General features: G+C 42.4%; 1 protein-coding gene across 4 annotated transcripts; it reads left to right on the plus strand.

Annotated features, from left to right (window-relative positions):
• Positions 1 to 1,497: 1,497 nt before the first annotated feature.
• Positions 1,498 to 26,531, plus strand: LOC138064465 (disabled homolog 2-like). Of its 4 annotated transcripts, none has more exons than XM_068927220.1 (15): positions 1,498 to 1,976; positions 13,413 to 13,532; positions 14,674 to 14,813; positions 15,590 to 15,688; positions 16,008 to 16,139; positions 18,197 to 18,280; positions 18,533 to 18,556; positions 18,829 to 18,876; positions 19,051 to 19,113; positions 20,212 to 20,847; positions 21,708 to 21,861; positions 22,393 to 22,920; positions 23,421 to 23,512; positions 24,279 to 24,346; positions 25,033 to 26,531. In XM_068927220.1, the coding sequence occupies exons 2-14, from the start codon at positions 13,439 to 13,441 to the stop codon at positions 24,339 to 24,341; spliced, it is 2,157 nt and encodes a 718-aa protein (XP_068783321.1). In that variant the 5' UTR covers positions 1,498 to 1,976; positions 13,413 to 13,438; the 3' UTR covers positions 24,342 to 24,346; positions 25,033 to 26,531. The 4 variants fall into 4 exon arrangements, with proteins under 4 accessions (XP_068783321.1, XP_068783323.1, XP_068783324.1 ...); XM_068927222.1 differs by having other exon boundaries at positions 24,282 to 24,346; XM_068927223.1 differs by having other exon boundaries at positions 20,212 to 20,505.
• Positions 26,532 to 27,093: the final 562 nt, after the last annotated feature.

Raw genomic sequence — 27,093 nt, forward strand, 5'->3', positions numbered from 1 at the left:
AACCATTTGTTAGTAATATAGTTTTTTTCCACAGAATATTAGTGATATCCCAAGTGCTCATAGATAGTGAAGTGCCTCTTGATATTTCTACACTAAATGTAGTTTTCATTGCACCTCCACAGGGCTGTTAAACTGTTCTCTGTTGACAAGTGAAAAGCATGTTCAATCTTCTAAAATTAAAAAATAAATAGTATAAATCATATATGTAACCATCACTGCCGCTAGTCAAGTACTTCAGAGAAAAGTGCCTAGGCTTTGTGTTAGGCAAAGCACAAATATTAATCGTGCTTACGCCAGCAACGGGCTGGACAGCTTTGAAATTGCTTTGTTACTACACCGTGCTTTAACGAGGCACAATCTCATCCTTTATTTTAGGCAGTCTGTTTAACTCACCTCCAAAAAGTACGCTGAGCCAGGTATTATTCTTTAAAATATATTCTGCCTCAGAACCAAGAAGTTCCAGTCCTGCAGGAAGGTCTTTAGTGCAAGGTATACAAAACAATGTAAAGTGCAATGCAAGCTCTACAAAACCAAAAATGTTAATCACGAATACAACAGTATTACAAATACTGACATGCGCTTAGCCAGCAATCTGTTAGTTGCAGCAAATACCTCTATACCTATGTAGCATGTACTTCCTTTTATGTCTACTAGGCTGATGTGTAAAAATATGTCTCTCGTGAAGCCATTTTGGTTAAATTTAGCACTTCTGAAACGAAAGACTGGAACAGGCAAATGAGTCACAACTATCAGCTTTTGCAACTATCGGCTTTTAGTCCCCTCACGAGCGAGGCTCCTACTGCTTTTGCTATTCCAGGCCTCAGTAGTCTGCCACAAAAAACGTGTACCACACCACAGGAAGAGAAGTATCATGTCATTCGGTAGGTTTGGATGTGACTGACTACCAAATGCATCCACTGGTTTTGAACTCGCAACTTTCTCACAGTGAAAACATTTTGTATTAAATATTTTTCCCTTACTTAAATACTTAAAAATGTATGCCAACGGTATTACAACTGAAGGAAAAAATGTTACTCCTGTCTCTCTTTTTACATTAGGTATCACTGTAGAGGGCAATATCACAGTTTTGAACAGAAATATTTTGGACTGTTATGAGAAAATAAATGTTAGGCTAAGTTTACAGCCTTGAAAAATAAGAAGTTCTGCTACAAGGACAAAAATGTGATTTTTTATCAGACGCTCTTTCATACCAGTTGGAAAACAGCTGTACAGCACTGGGAAACAAAACACGATAGATGTTTGAATAAAGATGAGTGGGAAGTACAAAGGTCAGGTCTGGATGTGACCCAGAACCTGAATTGCACCCACCCGATATTTTGGTTCAGCCAGCCACAGATTTGGGGGAGAGGGGGTGGTGTTTTGGTTTTGGTGTTTTTGCAAAAAACAGCTCTTCGCCTGGGCTTGCATTTTTTAACACCATCACCACATCCACGTTTATACAGACGAGTACACCCAGACACATGGGGGGGCCATGGTCTTAAGAGAGCGTTTCAGGCCCCTCTCAAGGATCCTTAAGAAGCGTAAAAACACCTGGGCGCTTGCGAGCTGCGGGCGCGGCAGGTCTCCGCGCACCCGCACGGCCCCTGCTGCCCCCCGCAGCCTCGCCCGGGCCCAGGTGCCGCTGTGCGGGCGCAGATGGGGCCCCGAGGGGGCTCTGCCCCAGCCCGGCCCCCCTCCCTCCGCAGGAGGAGCCGGAGCCGCGGCTCGGAAGGGGTTAAGGTTGTGAGCACCGACACGTTGAGGGGGAGTAGCCAAGACCAAGCAGCAAAAACATCATAGCACATTCCTGGGTAGTCCTCAGCTGCCAGCATCTGATTAAAACCATATCTCTCGCTGTGAGTGGCTAAATAATCTGAAGGCGAGAGTACAACTGAATATTTAACCGGGCCCTCGCTCCCAGCCAGGCTACCGGCTGCAGTCGTCGGATCATGCACGCCGCGGCACGGATCTAGCCCGTAAGTAGCTTTGCAAGCGGGGCTCGGATCTTGCAAAGCCCCGGGGGGAGGGTTCTGGGTCGGGCTGTCACCGGGGTAAGGGGAAGAGGGGCCGCAGGGGAGGCGCTTTTCCCCGGGGACGTGACACTGGCCGCCGGGGCCGCGGTGCGGGCTCACAGCGCCGGGGGCTCCTGCCGCGGCCGAGCTGCAGCTCCGTCTAACTCGGCCGCCCGGTCTCCCCGGGAGCCCTGCTCCTAAGGCCCTCGTTAGGCTGCGCTTCATCCCTCGAAGCAGTAAGATTTGCGGCTTTGGCAATGCTGGGCCGGGGGCAGCAGCCTGTAAACGCTTGGAGCCCGCTGGGAGCTGCTCTGCCCCAGCAGCCTGGGCTCTGCTGGCCGCGGTAGAAGGAGTGCGGTGGAGAGAGCAGAGATCGGTAGTGTTCTCCGTGCCTGAGCGGGCAACGTGTCCTGGCTGAGATGGGGTGGAAACTGCCTGCATCCTGCTCTGGGCTCTAACAGGGCCGGATCCCTGAGGAAGCTTGAGCTCAAAGCAAAATAAACATGCGTTTTTGTGTGTGTGAAGAGGAGGGGCTGAAGACAAGAAAATTATGTATATAAACACTAAATTTTACATAAATAATTGAGATGAAAGAACCTCTCCTGCAGGAGAAGAGGAAAGGGTTAGGATGCAGTGAAGCATGTTTCTCGTTTTGATGGAGCATTCTTCATTGATTTCATTTTACCTGCTGGTGAATCTCAAGATATGAGCTGTGTTCATAGTAAACAGGTTTAGCTAAAGAGTTCTAGGACTAATGGGAACACGTCCTCTCTCTTGTCAGAGAAACTCTAGAGCTTCTCAGCTGTTGATTTCAAGCCTCTAATGCTCATCCTGTGATGACAGTTAGGCTGGGTGTTGTTCCAAGGCAGTGCCTTTGCTCTGAGCAGTAAAAATAAAGGTGTTGTCACTACAGCTGGACCTCTCCAGAGCAGAGCTTCTCCAGAGGTCTGGTATAAGAACTCTACTCCTCAGTTCTCAAGTAATCTTAGCATGTTTTACTATGGAAGCGTATAACTGGCTAATAAGGTAGGATTAGCTTGAGTACTCCTTCCTGAGGAGGGGGAAGGGTAGGATTAGCTTGAGTACTTCTTGGGAGAAGGGGTAGAAATCCTTCTCATCTTCTCCTGATGAAGTTAGCTTGCCTTAAAAGGCTGTGTTTTAACTCAAAATTCTCCTGTAACTTCCAATCCATTTTGGACAGCCTTGTTTTTCTTTGCTTGTGGATCTGAGAGCATGCAAGCCTAAAGACTTGTATGCTACAGGCTGAGGAACGAGCATAGGTATGCTTAAGGATTGAAACTCCTGTGTAGATAGGTAAAACTGAGATACAGATTCAAGCAAAACAAGGTAATTATGACATTATGTATTCTAGCTGGTTGTGAAGTCTTGTCTGGCACTAGTAACTTGAAAACATGCCTTTGTGTCTGATAAGTCCTCAGATCAGCTTCCATCAGGTGATTATAGGACCTTCCCAGGAGGAAGGTGAGGCAGTACGTGACTGACTGGAAGGCCAAAGCAGAAGCCAAAACAAATCTCACCTAGCTGTGAAGGAAACTTTCTAGAGTGGTCCTCCACCATGTCTATTTAAAGAGTTACTATGGTCATGTTCAAATCAAATGGTTCTTGATGCCTGGTCAGGCTTCTAAACTTCCCTGAATGTCCTGAGAACTTGGTCAAGTCTAAAGCTGTCATTTCTGTCAATATAAACTCACTAGTGTTTGCCTTTGGGGGTGGAGAATCAAGTGATGAGAAAGATGTAAGCGCTAAATGAGCGTCAGGTGACTCCTCAGAGTAGAGGCTTGATTAGGAAGGCTCAGGGTGAAGTGGAGCCAATGACAGGTGTTCTGAGTCTTAAATAGACAAGTTAGCTCTGATAAGGAGGACCTAACAGTGTCTATGTGTAGTCTCACTCCAGATAGTAAGACCAGCAGAATGACAAGTGCTACTCTGCTAGTCTTGTGACTCATGATAACACTTCTCATCTATTGTGGTCTTACTTCAAACAAAGCTGTTGGCTGAGCACCAGCAGTTGTACACAGCACACTATCAGTTAGAAGGATGGGCCAGATGCCAAAAATCTGGCATCAGTTTCCTTCTGTGAAGGTAGAGATGGTTATCCACTCTAATAGGTGCCTTGTGTGAATTTTTTAGTATCTCTATACATCTGCAGTGCACTTCCTACTTTCTCAGTTAGAAGAGTAGTGCTTGTTTGAAGTACCTAGATAACCCAATTATTGGAGCCAATTGACCAATGGATGCTGTGGTTATACTTCTTACGTAAAGCTTTTACTTCATGGTCAATTATGGTAAGAAGCATTCTAAATGGATGAGTATGATATTAAATGCAGAGGATGGCAAAAAACCTCTTAGGCTTGGTCTTTGTGGAAAAAGCAATTAAAGATACTTGGTCTCAGGGTGGGGAGAATCATGGGTTGGTGTTTGGCCAGGATGTTCAGAATTAAAACTGCAGCCTGAGATGTGTAGTAAATAGTGCATAATATAGCACAGTCATTGTGCACTGTTGCCAGGCCTGCAGACTTTTTTTTGTTTTTTCCTATTGGTGCTGTTCTCACATGGTAGATGTCATACTACTGGGACCACTGTGTGGCCAGTAACCTAACTGCTAGGTTAACCTGGTTCTTGGGAATACTTATGAATTATATTCAGCATGGCTAGCTGTGTAAGCACTTCAAAAACATAGAATTGCTCTTACAACTAAGGGATTAAATTCAGCATCCAGAGAAAGCCAGCTTGTTTTGGGAACAGTACTAACAGAGCAATCCTGCCTGCTTTCTAGGTTTCCTCAAAAGAAATAATGAGGAAATAGCAAAAGAATCAAGGCCCTCCCTCCCTAGGGAGGAATACTAAGAGGTCTTAAGCTTCTGCTGTGCAACACAATTGGGCAGTAAGCTACTACTCTCTGCCTTAGGGATGATGGACTCTACAGAAATGTGACTTGGAGTTGTTAAAGGGATCAGGTAGAATATGTTGTCTAAGTTCCAGTAAGTGGTAAAACAAACCAACTTCAGGAAACTGGTTTTGAGGCTGTGCCTGAGTTCATCCAGTTTCTTTATGACCCTTAGACCCTTGAAGTATAGCTCACTAGTGGCAGGTCTGGTCAATAAACAAGATGTACCAGTTCAAACTAGATTAGCTTGTTCATACAAGCTGGCCAGCTGAGTGCTGAACAAAGCATCTTCTCCTGTCCAACTCTTGTCAGCCCAGGTCGATGGGGGGGCATAGAGCATTCCAGTTTCTGCTTTACTGAAGGGATGTGCCTTGCGTGTGCTATGGCATGCTTGAGGGTTAAGTTCCTCAGCTGCAATGCCCTCCAGGCTTTCTTAAGCTTCTAATAAAGCACTGTAGCTGGTACATGTCACCTTAAATCACAAAGCTTTCCCAACACTCTGGGGCCAGTTAAGGACAGTGTGTTGGCCTTGGAGCTGAATTTCCTGCCTCTCTGCCAGTTCATGTTGCATCCTTAAGCAATGAGATGAAAAGAAGTGAAATATTTGATGAGGATTATCTCTCGAAGAGAACCACTAGGTCAGAGAGACAGGATACCAGACCTTTACCCTGCTTTCAGGAGGCTTTGTGACAATATCAACTGGCAACTTGCTCCTCCAGCAGAATATACTGAACTCTCAATGCCCATGCATCACATGACTGCAAGTCTCCTCCTGCAAGAAGTCTATAATATACCTCTCCTGTAGCTGAAACACATAGAGATGAGGCTTTCTCCCTGGGGAGGGACAGGATAAGTAGGGAACACTAAGGATGTAACATTAATATTGCAAGCTACAGATCTAGCTTGCAGAGTAACTTCTGTGCTCCCAATAAACGGGGCTATTTGCCCTTTAAAGGGGGTACAAAGATTGCTGTGTAAGTAGGAAGTAGTTTTCTAGCGCTTTGAATGACAGATCTATCTGCAAACATGTAGCCTGGCCTGTGAAAGGTGAACTCTAAAGCAGGATGAAAGGCTGACACCTGGTCTTCTCCTTGCACCCTTCTGATGGGTTAGGACACCTCATAATCTAACATGAAGATCCTCATTCAGATGAAGAGTTGGAACGTTAGGGGAAGCGTTTTCAGGATTAATTCAGAGTCTGAATTTAGAAGCAATAATGTAAGCTTCCTGTAGTGCAAATCAGAAAGGCATGTGTAAGTACCACTACCTTCAGGTAAACCTACTGCAAAATAGTGATTTTTTTGCAGTAGAAATCTGACTGAGGTCAATAGGACAGCTACTGAACAAGCTGCTGTGTAGTTTTGAAAACTGTATGTTTAGATTTTTTTTTTTTTAACCTCTACTGTAGGTCTTTCTGTACCTCCTGCTTAGATTTGCCTCTTAGTTATCCATTGCCTGTCTTGCTGCATACACAAGAGAACTAAGACCCTTGTAATGACTAATCTTGAAGGCAAGAGTAACCCTTGTAACAAGCAGTGTGCTTCATACTACCAGACTGAGGACTGAATCTGCTGTAGAATTTATCTTTATAAAGCACAAATAGACTCATCAGTCTTCCAGTGATGTACCAGGAACATAACTCACATCTGCTGCATGAGTCAATCCTCGTTCTCTTGTGACCAAGGACTGCTACAACAGCTCGCGTAACCAAAAGTTAGCAGCAGCTGGGGGCTGGGTGGAAGTTTTCAAATATCACCGAAATGAATGCTTAAGGCCAGGTTTCTGGCTATTCATGGGATCATCAGGCTGGTTAAGCACTTTCTGAATAAACAGATAGCAGTATCTGACCCTATGGAAATGACTGTGATCTTAAGCTGGGTGAACTGAAGAATACAAGAAAATCCTGTTTCTCATGCAGATACACTTGTGAACAGGTGGAGAGGGCACTTAAAATTCAGCATAAACTATGCAGAACATGTACAATCTCTCCTAGTACAGTTTGCACACACCCAAACAGCAAAGAAGACTAACTCTGCCAGCACTGGACAGTTGACAGCATGCAGCTGAAATAACCTATGATAACAGCTTCAATATGTGTCAAGTTTCTGCTCTGAGGAAAGGGAGTTAAAAAGCACAGCTATTAGCACAGTAAAGGACTCTTGCCAACTAGTAAGAAGATCAGAAACAGTCTTCCTAGGCAGGAAAGAATTAGGAGTACAGTTGGAAGTGAAATGTTTGTGCTATTGTCTTTTTTTTTTTTTTAATTGGACGTTCTGCATCTCAGGAAAGCATTCACTGCATTGACAAACTGCTTTGCTTCCAGGTTGCTTGGTGTATCCAGTGAGTCTTGACAAATAGCACTGATAGAAAACTAAGCGGTAAGCACTGCAGACACCCTGCCTGAGATTCCCCACCCTGTGAGTAGTCAGGTGATGCTTTCCTGAGCAATAGTTAGAATAGACAACTGAACCTTGGCTCAGTAGCCCTGACTTGCAGGGCTTCAGCACTGGAAACTTGGAGTGGCATGAAGGAGCACTGCTTACATGTTGAAAAGCATGCCATCTTTCTGGAAGATTGATATGAGGAAACTTTTTGTGGAAGCTTCCTTGTAAGGACTGCAGAAATAGACTAGTGACCTTCTGTAAGGATTACCAACTAAATAAATCTGTAAGAAAGGTCAGTCTCTCTAAAAAAAGAGTTTAAGTTAATGCCATTGCTGATGTTAAGGGTGAAGGGATTTTTAATCTGTGGAGTGAATTCATAGTTTGGGATAGTAGGTGTTGAGCATGGGGGTTGGAAAGAGTACAATGAGACTTGTTGCAAGATGCTGCAGGGTTCCCAGAACAAGCTATCAGCTGAGATAGCTGAAAAAATTTTGTCTAAACTTCAATGTCCAAGGATGTCCAGAGGCTGAGCAAGGCTTTCCAAAGGACTATGACAGTGCTAGTTCCCTTCAATTTGAGATGAAGCCTTCTGTGGGCCAGATGGCAATAGCTTATGACAAACACTTTTTGAAGTGAGTACAGTAGTTGCCAAGTTATACCATAGCAAGTTGTTAACCAAACATGTCTTGTTAAACTGGCCATGAGTTCCACTGAGACCTCTACAGCTGTTGTAGGTACACTAGAACGCTGGCAGAAGTACCAGTCTGAATGCATCACTAGAACTGAAGTGGTTGCTCAGTTCCAGCTGCTAACTTAGTGTTTATGTCACTAATTCCAGTAATTCAAGTATGGAGAAAATGGCTTCAAGAACTTTAAGTTTGAATTTTTTTAGGTTTGTTCCTAAACCAGGAACCAAACAACACAGGAGACTAATGCACTGATATCATAAGAACCGACTGTTCTGTTCAGCTATCAAAATAACAATTGGCAGATTGAGTGACATGGTAAGATCTCTGGATAGAGGTTCACAGGCATGATCTTGTACCAACAGTGGTAAATGCTAACATCTCTCTAGCTGACATGATTAACTAGAGTATTAAAGATCCAACCCCTTCTGTAAGGTAGAGGGAAAGGAGCAGCACGAGGAAGGTATTCCCTGAGATGTCCATTACCACGCCGCTGTCCCACCAAGCGGATGAATATTGCCCCTCCCTGTTTCTCATTACTGATAGTCCAGCAGCCTTGACCTTATACAGCATGCCTAATTTTGCAGTGGGTAAGTAGAACTACAGCTGTAGTTTATTCCAGAAGGAAACTGTTGGCAAAGGAGCCCTTGACATAGGTCTGTCTTAATATCTCTGCAAAGTATTGCTCTGTTCTCCTCCAAGTGAAATGGCAGAACATTAAACAGGGCTTAAAGCAAGCTGCATGAAAGAAGTAGGAAACCTAACGGATGTAGGGGGAAGGAAAAAGAATATTTGAGCAGATCCCTAAGTAAAGTTCTAGTAATCTAGAAGTACTCTAGGTTAGGCCAGACAGTTGTCCTGTTGGTGGTGGGGGCTAGCCAAGCAAATGATCTTTCTTTTACCACAAATCAAGTTTAAGTACCTGTGGTCTAAACCAGGCAGCTGAACAGGTTTTTGATTTTTAGACTAAAACCACTGACCTTGGCCTCCCTACTTTCAAAGTACTGCAGAAGAAACTGAATGGTGTGGGGAAACTGAATGGTGTGGGGGCACTGCTAGCCTAGACCTCCCTTGGTGAGGGAATCACTGATAGTTTCCCTTATTAGACAAGCTAGGCTAATGTCCTTTGCAGTTTGTTCTCTTACAAGACTAACCATAAGCACTTGAGTTAGACTTGGCAGCACAGGAGCTTGTATTTTGTTAATTTTCTGGCGAATAATGCCATTTTTACATTCCAGACTCTGCCTTAAACTGTAGAGGAATAGTACCCAAGATGTCTATGAACTCTCTTCAACCACTTTCTTCTAGCATGTACTTGTTACATGTCTATGTGAACAATAAATATTGAATGTAACCCTACCTCTAGGTTAGGCTAATATCTTTCAGGTATGTCAGGATCTAGCATAGCCTACAGCTAACAGACTAATTTGGTTGTCTTACTAGAGGAAGCAAACTAATGGTATTGTTTCGATTAGGTAGCAAGTAACTATAATTTCCCTTCTAAATCATAGTAACCTTGTGTCGTGTTATAGGAGGATCTGTTCATGAACTTCTGTACGCTGTCAGATGCTAGAGCAATGGGTGTTCTAGTAATGAAAAAAAAAATTTAAAACCTATTTTATTCAACTTCCTCGCACAAATGAGCTTGTTCAAAAGGCAGATGTCTGAATAGCACACTCATATTTCTGATTCATTAATGTATGCATAGGGCTACTCAGGGTACTACCTGCACAGCAGGAACTAAGCAGAAAATGTGATACATTCACATCTAGCAAATCTCTGTGCATAGCTGTGACTGTCATACAGGGCTCACATGAATGCACTGTTCTACTTTAACAAGCAGAATCCTGCTAGACAAGATTGTCCATTGTTGGTAAATATAACTAGCTTACAGCTTTGACTCTTGCTAGTCGTTTTATGTATTGCTGTCAGCCTGTGCAGTCTTTTCCTGTGTGCAAAATTGAAGTCCTGAAGCATGCTCACTGAAGTAGAGAGCTTGTTTACCAACCTCCTGAAGACAGCTCTTCTGTTGAGAACTTAATGGTTAGAGACATTTCTCAGGATGCAGTCTGCAGGTCCTGATACAAGCTTCTGGTTAGAAGAATATCCCTAACCTTCAAAGGAAGGGGAAAAGAGAAATGGTCTTGGGGAAGTGTGTTCAATGCTTGTGCTATTGCTGTGCTTCCAGTTACTACTGCTTCCCAAATCCAATATATCCCGTTGGCAGTAAAAGCTACTCTTGTCCTCTCTTGGCCTCTCAGATTCTAATTTGAGGTTAATATTTACATGCCGTAACTCCTTAAGCTGAAACATGTACTTGCAGTATCAAGGGACAAAGAAGGAGCACAGGCTGTGAAAAGGACAAAGTATTAGACTGCTGAGCAGATGTTTAGTTTATTATCTTTGGCTCTGACTTCTCAGTGTTTCTAACCTTGTCTCACACAAGCTTTCATCAATATTAAGGTAATTATCTTTGTCTGCTGTGGTAGATGAGGAAGAAGCCTTTCTGTTCAGAGAAGATTATTGCCCAGCTTTTAAATCTCATGACAAACTACAGCCATGATGAAGACTCTCAATCCATTGTGCAACTACACAGAACTAAATCTAACCATTAAGGGTTGGCAGCACATTGGTGCATTTGCCTCAGCTGAGGGAAATTAAACACTGCTCAGGTCAACTGTGTGGAATGTGCTTCAATCCCTGGTAAAGAACTGATATTCCAAGGATGTCTTGTCACTGGCAACAGCCCTCCTTGTAGGGAGTTTACTGAAGTCTTGAACATCAAAAGCAGAGTCTAAACAAAGTGTTAAGACTGACATTCCCAGGGTAAGTGTGTGAAACTTCAGTACTAATACTTGAATGCATGGTTACCTGACTAGAAATAATAACTTCATAGCTGAAGATCTTCATTGTGTAGAAGGCCTGAAACGGGCACTTTCTTAAGGACTGATCAGTGCTCACTCTTCACAAAACTGTGACTATAGGAAAGGAGGAAGATGGTGAACAATGGCCTGTTAACAATGCCTTTCTAGACTAAAATGAAATGTAAATGGGTGAGCGGAACATGGTGCATATCTACTGATACAGACTTTTCTCCCGGGATAGTAACATCAAGGGGAAATCTGCAGTCTAAGACTTAAGAAACAGTGTATTTAGCATAGTAATTAAAATGGACCATACAATTGTGGAATGAGTAGTTAAGCTTGCTCTGGTGATAACAGTGAACTTATCTACATGGAGAAGATTCAAATACATCATTTACGGTTTACAGACATAGTTGCTGTAGGAAAGATTTTGCTCTTGGCTATGCAAGCGTAACTGAAGGCAGCACTGTCCTTGAGTTAAAGCACTCATATCTCTAACCCTGCCATACTATGCTGGTTGGCTTTATTACTCCTGAATTCTGAGCTTTTCTGAAAAACAGTTCTAGTCTCTTGTTGCCTTACTCAGGCTGCAGGAATAAGGAAGCATTAAGGGACTGAGTACTGCAAAAGGAAGCCTCCAAACAAGAGCAAGAACTATAAATATAAACTTGGCTTATCTTAATAAAAAGTGCTTGTGTGGTCTACATGCTGTTTACATGCATCTGCAGATATGCAAGTAACCAAAGTGAAGTTAAGTGTAGCAAAGACCTTGCACTCTAGCACAGCTGTAACTTAGGTCTAAAGCATAGAACTCAGATTTGGCTGTGGCTGAGGCTCCAGTAGTCCAAAGCAGACTAGATTACTGCTCACTCAAGTCACACATACATATTTATGTAATTTTAGTGAAAATTTAAAGCAAAGTCTGAGGGGATTTTATGTTAGTCTTGACCCTTTAGTTAAGAGGTAGGAAGCAGTCACTTGAAGTATTAACACGTATTAAGATAACTCTTGTCTGTCCCTGCATCCTTACACCTTTGGAGCAAGGGGCTTACCTGCTAGACTGATTCTTAAAAATATTGAGCCCTTCAAAAGGTATGATGGATGACTGTTGTGGCCTGACAGATATCATCAGGTGAGATGAGCTGTGCCAGATCTAAGATGCATGATGGTAGGGAGTTTGTCCTATAAACAAACTGACAAGAAAGTTCTTGGGTTTTCTCCAATTAAAATCTTAACACTGAGAACAGTTGAATCCTTGCAAATGCTCCCTGTCTTTCTGTGGAGAAGCTGAAACTTCTGTGTATCCTTGCTCACTGTCTTCCACCTCAGAGTTTTGTGCAAGCAAATAAATAAATTCTCTGGCTTCCAGAGATTCAAGGCAAACATGAGTGAATAGAGTTTAAAGATAGCAACCTGAAGTTCTGCCACTTTACAGTTGCCAAGGTGAGGTCTTTGCTTGTGCATATTTGCCACTTCCTAGGATATCTATTTGTTATTGTATTTGACTCTAAAGTAAAAGTAAGATGCACTCAGCTCTGTGATGTTGTATAGTCACAGTAACTTCTCCAGCTAAGTCATAGAAGTAGGATGAGTGACAGGTAGGCCTTACGATGCCTTCAGGTTGCTGCTACTTTCCAGAATGGAGCTGGACAGAACATCCTGAAGTCATGGCTCCAAATCCTGGAGAGCATGTTTTAGCTCTGCTTTTGTCCTGTCCATTTGTCTCCACTTTTCTAAATAAGTAACCTTCCAGATGGGAGTGGGTAAATATCTACTGATTCGGCCATAACTCTGTCTTTCCATCCTCTCTCCTTTTAAATAAACGAGGTGAAAAGTAGTCACAGTAGTCCATTGTTCCTTTGAACTTAGTGGGCTGTATTTGGGTGGGTTTTTTGGGGGGGAGGAAGGGGGGCGACTTCTAAGATAATTTGGATATTGTTCAGAAAAGCTGGGTGTGGTGTGTGGTTGTTTTCCCCCCCCCCCCCTTCCTGGAACAGACTTTTGGGTTGCAGCCTAAGGAATTTCTTTGCTTTTACCTATTTAGTGTTATTATCTCAGACTTCCATTACTTACAGAAGCATGAATAAGACTTAATGGCTTCTTTTGAGTATGTTGGTACCATCTTGAATGTTTGGAACAGATCCTAGCAAATGTCTTGCATTCTCTTCCATCCTACTGAGTCACTGCTGGCAATGCTTAAGGAGAATGTAGCAGAATACCTGAGGTGCTATAAATAGCTTTAAAGGGTAAAAAAAATAAAGCTTGACAGATTCAAACATGATGCCAGTACAGCCTGTAGATGTAGGTCAGTCTGATGTACTGATTCAGTATTATTGAATGAAGGTTCATCACCTAATGGCTATAACCTCATGTTCTTTGTGGCCTGAAAAGAACAGGCAGTGATTCACACTCTTTATATGATCTATACTGCTAAAACTTTCAGGCTTTAGTGGGCTTCACTAAAGTGGGCAAAAAAAGGACCAATAGGTCTAACAACCTTTTCTTCAAGGTAAAATATTATGCCTGCCTACTGATTGCTATTTGGATTTAAACCACAGCAAGCACAGCTGACCACCATCTCACAATGTCTACTGAAGCTGAAACCACTACTATCAGCAGCCAGCCTGAGCAGCAGGCTCTACCGAAAACACAGCCTTCAAAGAAGGAAAAAAAGAAAGGTAAGGAACTTGAATACTTCTTCTAGTAAAGTTCTCCTTAAACTTCTTGCACTTGCCTAAAACTAGTATCAGTCTCATTATACAGTGAAAGTAACGCTGAGGTTTCAAGCTGACTGAAGGAATGACTAAGCTAGTAAAATATAACCAGAAGGCAGGCTTTAACCTTTGTAAGCTTTTTCTAGGTTTCTAGTTCTCTAGATTCTTGTTCTACTAGTCAGGCTCAGTGAATGTGGCTGGTGAAAGACTTTGAGGCTGAGGAAATGAAAGGCTTTGGACAAGGTGACTCCTCTCCCAGGATCATCCAGGTAGCTATCAGTCTGAACCTGTGTTCAGAGACTTTCTCCTCAAGAGCAAGTGAGGTGTGACATGCTGCACATAAATACAGTTTCATGCTCTGAGAAGCTAGAGAACTTGGTTGATGAGGATGATTGAAGATCAGATGGTAGACTTCTGATAGGTTAGGTCATGTAAACATCTCAGTACAGAAAATCTAGGTACACATTCCAAATAGGATGGGTATATAGAGAGCAAAACAAAGCAGAAGACTTCTGAACAAAGTTCAGAAAAATTGAAGGAAGAAGGGAATAGCAAATGCAGCTAAAAATCCTGAGTGATTGTTGGGATGGAGGTGCCAGGGCTTGTTGCAGAGCTAACAATGTTGATGGAAAGTTCTAGCACAGGAATTAGCTAAATTTCTACAGGCTAAGAGGAGATGTGACCATACTAGACCAACTAGAGACTAACATCTGAAAGGCTTATTCAACATTCAGTGCAAAAGTAGTACTACTTTTGATAGTGTTGTTGCCTAGCAATCATACTTAACTTGGCTGTTCCCTAGAAATACTTAAGTCTTCTGTCAGTCATGTGACAAATGCTTGTCCTGAAGTCCCCAAATACTAAGCACTGAGCTCCAGTCTTTGAACAGAGGCTGAATTCTGTAAGAGCACTGTGGCTTTAAGGAGTAAAAATTTATCTTGGTGTGTATACACTGCTGGAAGGTCTAAGATTAGAGTAGGTTATGGTCAAGAGACAGTTCTAAATGCATAGTAATAGCTGGTGTCCTTCCTTTTTTAAAAAAAGGCGGGGGAAAAAGGCTCTCAAAGCCGCAACTTAGACCTTTTTAACTTTTCTCTATCTCCAGGATCAGAAAAGACAGATGAATCTCTCCTGGCTAGATTCAAAAGTGATGGTGTAAGATACAAAGCTAAACTAATTGGCATTGATGATGTCCCAGAAGCAAGAGGAGACAAAATGAGTCAGGATTCAATGATGAAGCTGAAGGTAAAGGCTTGAGCTGGTAATGTGAGGAATGTGTTCTGATCTGCCTTCAGAAGGCAGATCAAATGTCACTTTGGCACAACTACAAATATGGTTTAATGGTAACATCAAGAAATGACAGCACTACCCTAGACAGAAGCCGTTTCCAAATCTGCAATGCCTTGCTCAAAGGACAGTGGCCTTAAATGCAGTTCATGCCTCTCTAATGCTTTGGAAATGCTTCATAATGAGTCTCTTGTTATCTTCCATACTGGATATCAAAGCATGGACTTTATCACAAATAACAAACTCGGGTTTTGGATGGGGAGTGGGAAACTTTGTGCACGTTCATATAAGAACCCAAAGTACAAGCTGGTATTCTATGTCAATGGTGATGCTTGGAGATATAGATAAAACCAAAGAAGAAATGAAAAATTCCAAAAGTAGAATCATCTTTGTTGCTGCAAAGCAGAATCCTCACATAGCCTCAATGAGGTCAGGAAGCTGTATTGACCAGGTAAGGATGCTGCTTCAGCAGCAGACTTGTGAACTAAGATAGGAAGCCTTAAAGCTCCTAAACACTAACAAAGGAAAACTAAAATCTGCTTCTAAGGTGTCACTTCTAACGTAGTCAGGCATGTTGCAAGAACAATGTTATTCTAACAGCAGAGTTGCATAGTGGTAACTAGAATAATACTAATACAGGCACAGTAAAGGCTCATGAGAAACGCTAAGGAGGCAAGCTAAAGCACAAAACTTGATGGAACTCTTATCAATACTTCCATATTGATTCTCTTCAGGGAATGGCAGTGGCAGCCCGTTCCCAGGGTCAGCACAAACAGAAGATCTGGGTGAACATCTCCCTCTCTGGTATCAAGATAATAGATGAGAAAACCGGGGTAAGAAATGACTCCATTGTCTTAACGTGATTCCCAAACGTTAGGAAAAAGGTTGTCAAACTTGGGAGTTAGACAAATCTGAACTAGACTGCCTAATGGCATTAGGGAATAGGATCCTCTTTAAGACTCTGCAAGTGGAATAGGTTGTAACGTGGCTGCCTTTCTGGCAGGAGACTATCCTACTGTGGTTTGTCAAAACTTGAAAATTTAAGTCTTAAACTGGAGCCTTCTGGCAATCTCCTTCATCTGGACTATAGAGAAGGGCAGCTGTAGTATCTTCTGCAGTTCAAACAGGTACTTAATTTTTTCCTGATTATAGGTCATAGAGCATGAGCATCCAGTGAACAAAATCTCCTTTATTGCTCGGGATGTAACAGACAATCGTGCCTTTGGCTATATTTGTGGAGGAGAAGGCCAGCACCAATTTTTTGCCATAAAAACAGCACAACAGGTATGGATCTAAGGTGCTTTTTACTTGCTATAGTGTACACACTTAACATCTGATAAATGTCTAGAATTTTACTGGTAGCCCTATGAGATATAAGGGAACATCAGCACAGAAAGATCCTTCCTCTAGAGAAGGGCAATAGGCATTACTGTACAGCAGTGGCTTTCATCCTGTTCAGCTTTCTTCATAGTCCAGAATACTACACTGAAGTAGCCTTGCTTACTGTGGTTAATCTTGCTAAACTTGTCCATCCACCATGGAAGTCATTAGTGAGATAAACTGGAGCTATTGTCATGACTTCCTGTGCAGTGGCCTGATGTCAATGTGAATACTAAATCAGAGTTGAACACCCACAGATTCACCCAAAATTAGTAGGAGAAAGTTAGATCTTCACTAATCTGTTTTCATGATGCTTTCTCTCTGGCAATACTGAAAACCAAGGCTTACTCCACTGCAATAGTGCTTTTAGGACCAATGGATGGCATGTCTCATCCTCCTACAGTTATTTCTTGGGAGGAGTACTGACACTCTTGCGATGAGCTCCCTCCAATGCAGAAGTCTTGTATGCAGAATTTTAAAGCTTCTTTATAAACTGAAGCTGTACATAAGCAATATTATAAACAAGTTACTGAGATTATTATACAGCTTCCTAAATAGTCTGAGCTTTAGTTAGACGTTTATTGTGTATTAGCGACAACTGACCTGAAGAGCCAGAACTCCAAACCAGGAATTTTCTCATCCACATATCGTTGCCTGTGATCTTAGAGGATATGTTGGACGCTTCAGAGTCCCTACAGGTAGGGCTGATAGTGCCATGCTTCAGCAAGGCTCCCTGTTTAGGAAGGTGTTACTAAGCTTGTTTTAATAGCTGATTAGTCTTGTATTGTAGTGGCTTCACTGGAGTCACAGCTCAAGCACTAAAGCCTTCTCTGTGCTCTAGAGGGGAATCTGCTCCCTGAGCTCCTCACCATGAGGTGCTGCTTGCCAGCCTATAAGTTTAGACAAGCTGTGGATGGCTCTTTACTTGTTGTCTTTAACACCCACATTTTTCTAGCTGGGGGCTAAGCAGGACTTCTGCAGCTCTAGACTGCTGCAGCTATACTGTTTGTGGAAGTTAACTCTTGAAATTTCTCTTCATGCAGTTGCATGTCTAGAACCCTTGAGTAAGAACATGATGCTCACAGTCAAACAAAGTGAGACCTGTTCAACAGATCCTTTGATCAAATTAGAGGTGCCCCTAGTGCCTGGACAGGACTTGTCCTACTCTAGACACTGATATAGCTGCTTTATGCCTCAAGCAACGTTTCCAAATCAGTTGAGTAAGATAGGTTAACCTATCACCATCTCGGCAACAACACAAAACACTAGCCAGCTGCTAATAGGTGGCTCAGAATAGGGCCTTCCTGGGCAGGGAATGCCATTCCCTTCTTGTTCACTCTAAATTTTCATTCTGATACAGATATTGTTTCAGACTAGTCTGCTCCACACACTTAAGGCTGTGGCAGTCTTGCCTTATGCCTGCCTCACTGTGTTGTTCAAACCGTGTTTAAATGTAGGGCTAGTTATAAAAGTGTTCTCTAGGTTCAGTGTTAGAGTAGGGGAATGACAAACTGGGATTTTTCTTGTGAGACTCTTACCAAAGAGCTTGGATGTCCTTTGCACTTCTGAGGAAACAGGATTAGGGCTTGCCAGGTGCATGTGAAATCACATGCTACATCCTTTTAGGAAGGTGTGTGGTATCGTGCGTGTGGTGTGTTGTGTGTGTTTGTGGGGTGTGGAGGTTTTTTTTTGTTTTGTGTTTTGTTAAACTAGGCTTAACAGAAGGTACCATAACTTTCCTTGGAGTTGATAACTTCTCTGGGCTGTTTGTGCTACAACTATCCCTGGACACTGCATGGTCTCCTCTATGCAGAGAGTAGATGGTCCTTTAGACTCTTGGTTTTCTTAATATCTCTGAACCTTACTGTTGCACCAATTAGGCGTGCTTGGCTCACTGGACTTCTACTGAAACAAGTTTCAGAATAGTACATAGCCTAAGATCTCTTTTCCTTCTGCCCCAGGCTGAGCCTCTAGTTGTTGATCTTAAGGACCTCTTCCAGCTAATATATAATATGAAGAAAAAAGAGGAGGAAGACAAGAAAAAGGCAAGTAAAACTATACAAGCTAATTTAGCTTCTATAAAAGTAAAGCCTCTTGCAGCTCTGACTTGGCTTGTGGGCTCTTGTGAGACTTGACATTGAAGTCCCTGTCTAGAGCTGGGATTGTTTGAGGCCAGTGATTAGTAGCTCTAACCTTGGCAGTTTAAAGACCTCACGTATCTGGTAAGCTACCCAAAGGAAAAGACTCTGCATGTCCTACCTGACATCTAGATGCTAAAATACTCTTTTCTTCTCCAGAGTGAAGAAGTCAATAAGACTGAGGTAAGTCAAACTTCAGCTCAGCTTCATGTGAAAATGTATGCTGCTGTGATACAGGTAGCTTTGACTTCTTTATATTGCTATAAGTATAGGGGTGACATGAGAGGCCCAGTTCCACTGGAAATAGGAGTAAAAGGGATCTATAGAGTTAATATTGAATAGTGATCTCCCATATGTCCTTTCTATGTCACTTACTCTCTAAGCATGAAAGTCCCTTGCTTAAGGCAAGTTTTGATAGTCTCCTCATCACTGACACTGTTATCCATCTATTTCAGAATGGTAGTGAAGCACTACCTGCTGATCAAGCTGACAAACTGAAACTGGTAGGTGAATCTGTAGAGCGTCATGTTAATACCATCAAGGAGTTCTTATTAAGACATCCACCCCACATTAGGTGGGAAATGCAGTATTTGTGTGTCTGCAGTAGGCCTGCCTAATGCTTAATTCTTGCTCATGCAAGAACAGATGCAAATTCTTTCAATATTTCTGGTTTCAAGGGAGTTGACCAGATGGACTTGTTTGGGGATATGTCCACGCCTCCTGATGTGAGCAGTCCCACGGTAAGTAGAGACTAGCATAACTGTCTTAAAGCTTCCTCTCAAAGCAAAAATGATCCTAATATTAAGATCTATTTCACTCTGTTAGTCCTGTTCTCTAGTCTGAGACATTTGCCTAGCTATGATCAATATAGCTTTAGGACACTAATACAATAGTACCTATTTACTAACTAGAGTAGCTAATGCCACTCTTAACTTATCTGTCAGAGTAACTTGAGACTAGTTGGCAGAGACGCTTCTCTATTGTTAGTGAGGTGTCTTAGAAACATGTACTAGCAGTATATGCTTCTACTGTGGGGCTTATTACAGAAACTCAGCTGAAAACACTTAAAGCTAAAGCTCATCTTAAAGATAAGTGAATCCTTACATAAGTCCCCTAGAGAGGACTCCTGGCAAGTCTAGATGGTGGCCCTAGATCAAGATGTGGCCTTACTCCACAAAAGTATGAATTTGCTTTATCACAACTCAATGCGACACTAAAAATCCTACCAGTTTACTCTAGCGCTAAATGCTCCATTGCAATCAGCAATGATACAATCTGCAATGTTGCAATAGGTGTCACTCCACCAAGTGACTCAAGTCTTGGTGCCCTTCTACTGCCTGCTCAGTGGAGAGACAGAATACTAACTTTCTCCACTTGTGAATACTTTCTAATCTTACTCAGAAGGCAAGACTGTTAACTTGTGAAATCATGTTGCCTTATTGTGACTTCAGCTAGTTAAAACAAAGGACTAGAACAAAGGACTCAATTGTGAACGCTTGACTCCAGCAAAAGCTTAAGTATCATTAGTCTAGAGACTGTAGTCATTAAGCCCTGCAACACAAGGGTCTTGTATCAAACTAAAAGATCTTAAAACTGATACTTTTAACACTGAGTTTCTGAAGCCGAGCAGCTTTGATTTGATGATGGCTTGCAGTGCCTGTCTTGCACTAAGCTTGGTTTCACAAGCCATATAACTTCATACTGATCCAGTGTTTGCTGTCAGAGTCAAGTATTGGGTGCCAGGGTCTTTCCACTTACAGCTATCTTTCTTTGAACTTCTGTACTATGAAGCAAGTCCATACATAAAACTAACTTTATTTTTCTTTCTGAACAAATAGGAAACTAAAGAGATTCTGTTAGTGGATCTAAACTCTGAAATTGAGACCAAACAGACTTTTACAAAAGAGGATCTCTTCTTGAATGGCATCACAACCTCTCTTCCACAACCAAAGCCACAGCCACCTTTCTTGCCTGAAACTTCTTTTTCTGCCAATCTCAGCTTCTTTCCCACACCTAATCCAGACCCTTTCAGTGATGATCCTTTCGCACAACCAGACCAATCTGCACAGCCTTCATTTGATTCTCTAAAATCTGCTGATCAGAAGAAGGAAAGTCTGAGTACCTTGACACCGGTGGGTAATGGTGCTTCAAATGGTGATATTGACTACTTTGGTAAACAGTTTGACCAGATTTCTAATAGAACTGGCAAACGAGAAGCACTCACAAGCCAGTGGCCATTTGAGAGTAAGCCGCCTGCAGCAAGAACCCCAAATGGGGTACCAGAGAGAGAACAGAATGGCTTTCTTAAAGCCCCATCAAACCTGTTTGTGGAAGGGTCTTCCAAAGGAGTATCTCTGCAGAATGGAGTAAAGCTGGATTCTGAAAGCAATATCCAGCTCATGTCACATGAGTCTATAACAATTAGCCCACCACCACAAAGTACCAAGCCAGGAAGAGGAAGGAGGTCTGTCAAGGTGAACAATCTTCAAGTAATTAATGGTGAAATGCATGCCCTTAGAGAAGCTGGGTGAAGGAAGCTTTCATTTCTCAATGCTATATTACTGGCTAAGCAGCTTCACAACACAACTACTACTCTTCTACCTACCATGCTTTTTCTAACCTCTCTGCAGCCATGGTATCTTCTAACTTTCATGAATGCTTCATAGTAGCTAGAATCACTAAATTATATATACTTTTTTCCTTAATGCTGCCATACTTCTGTAAAGGTCTGGTAAGTATTCTGTGATGTATATTGATACTTGATATAATGCCAGAACCTGCTATGATAGTTGTGTGCCTGTCTACCTGTGGTTCCATGAGAATGGAATACTAGTACTAGTTTACTGATACCTCTGTAGTTTCACAGCATCTGCCTACTGAAGGCCATCTTGACTTGTCTGACTAGATGGCAGAAGTGGCTCCAGGTCAGTTGCATTTCTCTTGCATTTCTCTTGCAGTGCAAAGCTTGGTTAGTGGCCGTGATACAACTGCTATGTACCATATAGACTGAAGCAACTTCAAATAATTACAGCTTTATATCTGCAAGGGATATTGCAGACTGAGCAGGAACGTTCATATGGGAGTGATGCTTACTAAGCTAGCTCTTTGACGGTCACTACAAGTCAATAGTAGATTATGCCCACTTAAATACCATGTATATTAATACATGTTCAAACTAAATGGTGAGGTTTCAGACTTCTGTGCTTGAGCTCTAAATTGAAGCTTGCTGCCCTGCAGTAGCTGTCACAAAAGCTTATGTAGTTCCAGACTAGAGTCTTGATCTTGCTAGCAAGTGCCTGGCCAAGCATTCTCACAAAAGCTTTTCTCTTTCCAGACTGCATCAAGTGACTTGTTTAGTTCAGACTTGTTTGCACCAACTACAGAGAGCCTTGGTTTGACTTCAGTGGCACAGCCAGGAACTGTGCCAACTAGCCCACTGGACCTCTTCAAAACAAGTCCTACCACAGCGCCTCCACTGGCTGGTCTAGGTTAGTTCACAAAGTGAAACTTGCTCTAGTCTGATATCTGTTGATATCAACGTAGTGGTTCTAGTTCCCCTTTACTTCATGTACAGTGCCTAACCCATGTGATTTTTTTTTTTTCCCTGTCTACTCTGGACTCTATACATAGTCTGTGAACAGAACCCTAAATTCTGCTCTCTTAACTGGAACTGGGCTTTTCTGGCTTAAACTTCAAGGATAGCTTGCTACTTCAGTTGCACAAGATTCAAGTGTGTCAGGTCTTAGTGTTATAGACTTACCTGGCAGTAATTGTACAGTAGATGCTGCTAGGACTAAGTATGCTCTTATTGCTTGTCTATCAACCTCAGGTCCATTAAGGACTGAAATGGAGCTGAGTAAAAGGTAGACTTCTCCTCTCCCTCTTGCCAAATGCCTCCATTTTCAGTGTAAAACAACAGATTTTTGCAAAGAGCATATGCTGGTACCCACAGTGGAATCAATACACTTCTGCTTAGAGTTCTCAGGTTGCTGAGCGCTGTGTAACAATCTTCCTCCCAGGTGGCTTGCCAGTAACTTCATCCCCATGGAGTGCACAGACCTCTGCCTTCACTCAGGCTGCATCAGTCTTTCCTGGATCTATGATGCCTGCTCAGCCTACAGGATTTACTCAACCACTTGCCTTTGGTACTCAAGCAGTGTCAAGCTGGAACCAGCCAGCATCTTTTGGTCCAGCACCCTCTCAGTCCCCTGGTCTGTGGGCACAGCCAGCACAAGTTCCATCTACTTCATGGGCACAGCCAGCTGGTGCTGTAAATCCCTTCCAGAGTAGCGTATTCCCACCTTCAACACTACCTGCTCAGACACCATCTGTACTGCCTTCCATGTCAACAACTACTAGCCCGCCTCAGCCACCACCTAGAACTGCACCTCAGAAGGAGCTATCCAAGAAAGAGAGTGATGCCTTTATTGCTCTGGATCCACTTGGTGATAGAGAGATGAAGGATGTCAAGGAAATGTTCAAAGACTTCCAGCTGACAAAGCCACCTGCAGTACCAGCAAGGAGAGGAGAGCAGCAAAGCCTTTCAGGTGCTTCTGGAGCTTTCAGCAGCTATTTCAGTAGTAAAGTAGGCATTCCTCAAGATAGTATAGATCATGATGACTTGGAAGCTAGCAAGCTGTCTGCCAAAATGACTGGTAAAGTCTCTCTTCTGCTTGTATAGCTGCTCAGGGAGTAGGATGGCTGACCACTAGCCCTGTCTGATGTAACTAATAAATCATCTTAGTCCCTGAAATGGTGGATTCAAGGATTATTTCCCCTAGTTTTTTTTTAAAAAGCATAACTTGGAGCAGTGGCCAAACACTGACACCTAGTGCCTAAATTACTTGACTAGGCCGTGCAAGTAAACTAGGTCTGCACAGTGTTAGAAGTAGCGTCTAGCATAAATGCGCTGAACTAAAAGTAAGACACAATTTTTGGACCACTCAAAGCAATACCTACTAGACTAGCTGGGGTGTTGCTCTACAGACAGGGCTGAGTACTTGTCTAAAAGCCTTTAGTAATGCAGCAGTATGTTTCTTCTACCTAGAACCTCCAAAGCCTGTTCCCCGACAGAGCGCTCTGCCAGCTGATGGCCTGTTTGAAAGTCAACCTAAAACGGACGTTTTCAGCACCTCCTCTGTAAGTAATAAAAAGCATGGTTCCCTTCATGATAGGGAAGTCTGAGGGCCAGTCCGCTCTGGTTTTAGAGGCCAGGGAACAAAATATTTTGCATATCTGAGGCTAATATGTAGTCTAGTGAGGCATTACTTGGAATCGTGCTTTGTTAGCCTTCTTGCGTTTGGCTTGGATTCATAGCCAGTTTCCCAAGCTGGGAGGCCCTACTGGGGAGTCCTTAGCTCCTGTATTGTGAGCTGCTTCTAGAACAGACTGTAAAATAACATAACTGCAAAAGGCATACCTTGATTGTGTTTACCTCCGCAGAATAGACTGCGTGCAGACTGTGTAGAGCTCTCATTCAACAAATGGGAGGTTCCTACGTTTGGTGTCCTCCAGTGGAAGAAGTGGCCTAACCACATCACTCTGGAACACGGCATTTGAAGCCCTGAATGGAAACTCTGGAGTAATTCCAGAATGCTGACTTATGGTATTTAGTGTTTGGCTAAAATGGATCTCATCATGACTATACTGGCTCAACTCCAAATGAGTGTTCATTAAGTACACGTGGCCTTTCTAACAGATACCTTGCCTCAGATTAGTAAATAACTGCCAGCATGGCTTTAGACTGTGTTTCTCTTATCAAAGCAGTATATTTGGTACTCGCATAGCAAGCACTCTGGAGCATCTTTCCAGACAGTGTTTTGAGCAGGAACTAGCTGATAAAACCATGCAGAGTAAAACTGGTAAAACTTGAAAATCTACTAATAAGCTATGGTCTTTCTCTTAGAAGGAATCTCAGAAACCGCCTTCCGGTCCATTTGGTGATCCTTTTGGCAACCCATTTGCATAGATCAGGTAAGTCTTCCACTAATAAGACAACCTTACTTTGTTTTCTGAACTTTATTCAGAAAACCTGTGCCAAAGAGCTGCCTAGAAAACAACTATGCTGGCTTAGCTTGAATGCCCCTTAGGAAGTACTGCAAGCACTCACCCAGTGTGTAAAAACACTTCTGCTAGAGTACCTCTACTCAGCTTCTTCCTAGATTAAACCTAATCAACATCACTTTTCTAGAAACAAGGATCAAAGTCTTCTGTGAACTTAGATTTCAAGGCCACAAGAGATTAACTTTCCTCAGTGAAAGAAAATGTGCTGCAGAACTCCAAGGGTCTGAGTAAATTCCTGCAGGTATCTCTTTAGTGCAATGTTATCACACAGTGCACCATATAGCTGTCTCCTAAATATTCAGATTTTATATGCAAAGTGAGAGTGAAAACGTAAGTGTAGTTATGAGAGCCTTAGTCATTGAAGACTAATGTAAGTCTGAAGATTTTTGATTTGTTTGACCGAAGAACATGAGCTGCCAAACTAGCAATTCTAGTCCTATTCCATAGTAGCTTTTTCCCCCTGAAGTACTCTGTCTGGCTTCTAACAGAAGCTCGGTGTTGGTTTTTATCGCTTAGTTTTCTTCTCTTAGAAGCTCTAAGCTTGTTTAAGTAGTAAAACTATTACTTCTAACCTTAAGTCTTTTTCATCATACTAGGCATAACCAGAAAAGGACAAATGGATTAACTGGACCTCTTCTCAACATGACTTTTCTACTTGTTTCATTTTGCTGTCTGCCACTCTTGCTGCTGTTCCACAATGTCTGTAATCTAAAACATGTCCAGGTGAATTGAAACATGAACCCTCAAAGAACATGCTGTGAAGGTGATTCAGGGCAAAACAAGTGGGAAGTTGGACTCATGCCAGACATCCCAGTTCAAATTGGTGAATGGTAATTTTACTTTAGTCTTGGCAGTCTTCCATGGAAGAGCTTAGCAACACTAAGTCATGCTGTCTTGTAAATCTGGTCACCTCAATTCCTATTTCTGTAGCACTTACTGTCCTATAATATAGGAACTGAATGTACCTGGGGAAGAAATGCTGCCCTCACATGAGGGAACTGAATTAGTAGCTAAAATTCCACATCTTAAACAACTAGGTCAGTTGCATGTTACCACAACAGCAGCCAGTTGTAAAGTTAGGTGGACACTACTCACTTCTAATTGGTGACTGGACATATGACTTGGTCTCTGAGCTGCAAGGAGGTTAGAATGTATGGTAGGAAAAAATCCAATACTTGCCTATTCACCAAATAGTAAAACTAGCACTCCACCGTAAGTGTATAATAAAGGGACTATAACCATGGGGCTGTGGAACTCTGAGCAAACTTGGTCTGTAACAGAACTCCTAGGGTCCCAGGGTACTGGAGGTCTATGCTATAGAGTCAGATAAGCTGAAGCACTTCCTGCAGAGCAGCCAGGTCGTCATGGACACTAAATACTGTCTTGGTGCTAATATGGCATTATTTTTCAGGGAGGGAAATCTACTTGGATACTTTTTTTGTTGGTTGGTTTGCTTTTTTTGTCTTGAGGTGGCTTGGCAGATAAATGGAACAAGCAGATAGGCTTCTTGCTTGTACTTCAGTGAATGTCCCTGATGTTGCTCACTTTGAGTTGTCACACAATGTAGTGTGGCATGTTTCCAATATGTTAGAAAACAATCATGGCTTCACTCCATGCCTAGATTCCTTGTGAATAGATAAACCCCCTCTGTGCCATTAATGTGAGGTAGTCCTCCATCTCTTTGAAAACAGTGCCTTTTCTAATGAACCTTTTCACTAACAGACCTTAAATCAGTTGTTTTATAACTGACTGTAACAGCTACTTTCTTGGCCAGTGGTGATGGCTGATGTGTGAGTCTTTCTGTTCATACTAAGTATAAACTTGAAACAGTATTGTTAAATGCCTAAGCAGCTGCTGAACTGGAGAGCTATAAAAATCAACTTGAAGATAGCCTTAGTACCCAATTCAGCCAGTCATACAATTTGTCTTGTATATAAACCTTCTTTGCACTTTCTGTAATGCAAAAAAGCTAAGAATTATTTGTCCCAACTGGAAATGCAGAAACTTATGGATGTTACACTGTTATAAACTGTAGTATCTCAAGTGATGTTACTTTAATGACATTAAAAAGAAGCAACTCTTCATAGCAAACGAATGTAAGTGTGGCTGTTGATTCTGTCCTGCAAAATTCAATCCTGTGGCCTAGCTGACGCTAGGAGTTCAGAACCTGCTAAGAATTGTTATTTCTGTCTTGTGCTATCTTACCGCAAGACTTAAGACCATGCTATAACTTCTTGCGTCAGGCCTGTTAAGCACTTGCTGCCCTTCAGTAAAATATACAATCCCAGCTCTGAGTGGTCTCCTAGGCTGACTCACTCTACGAACAGTAAGTTTTTACTAGAAGTTCATCCCATTAGCCCATGGCCAGCTCGAGTTTGTCAATACTTCTGAGTCTAAAGATGCCCTCTTGTCCCATTCTGCAAGGGTGTGGAAGCTGGGTGCTTGTCTTCATAAACTTCATTCCTCCCATTCAATGTAAGAGGTAACTGATGCAAGGGGAACTAAATTAGAAGGGGGGAATATTTAGCTCATTTAGAACAAATTTCCTAGGTTTTTAAAAGAATATGGATTAATTCTTGGCCATTAAACTTACTGTTTTAATCTAGGCACTAGTACTGGATACAGACTCTTAGTTGTCAGTTTGACATCTAAGACTA

The sequence above is a fragment of the Struthio camelus genome, chromosome Z, assembly GCF_040807025.1.
Source record: "Struthio camelus isolate bStrCam1 chromosome Z, bStrCam1.hap1, whole genome shotgun sequence".
Taxonomy (NCBI): Eukaryota; Metazoa; Chordata; class Aves; order Struthioniformes; family Struthionidae; genus Struthio; species Struthio camelus.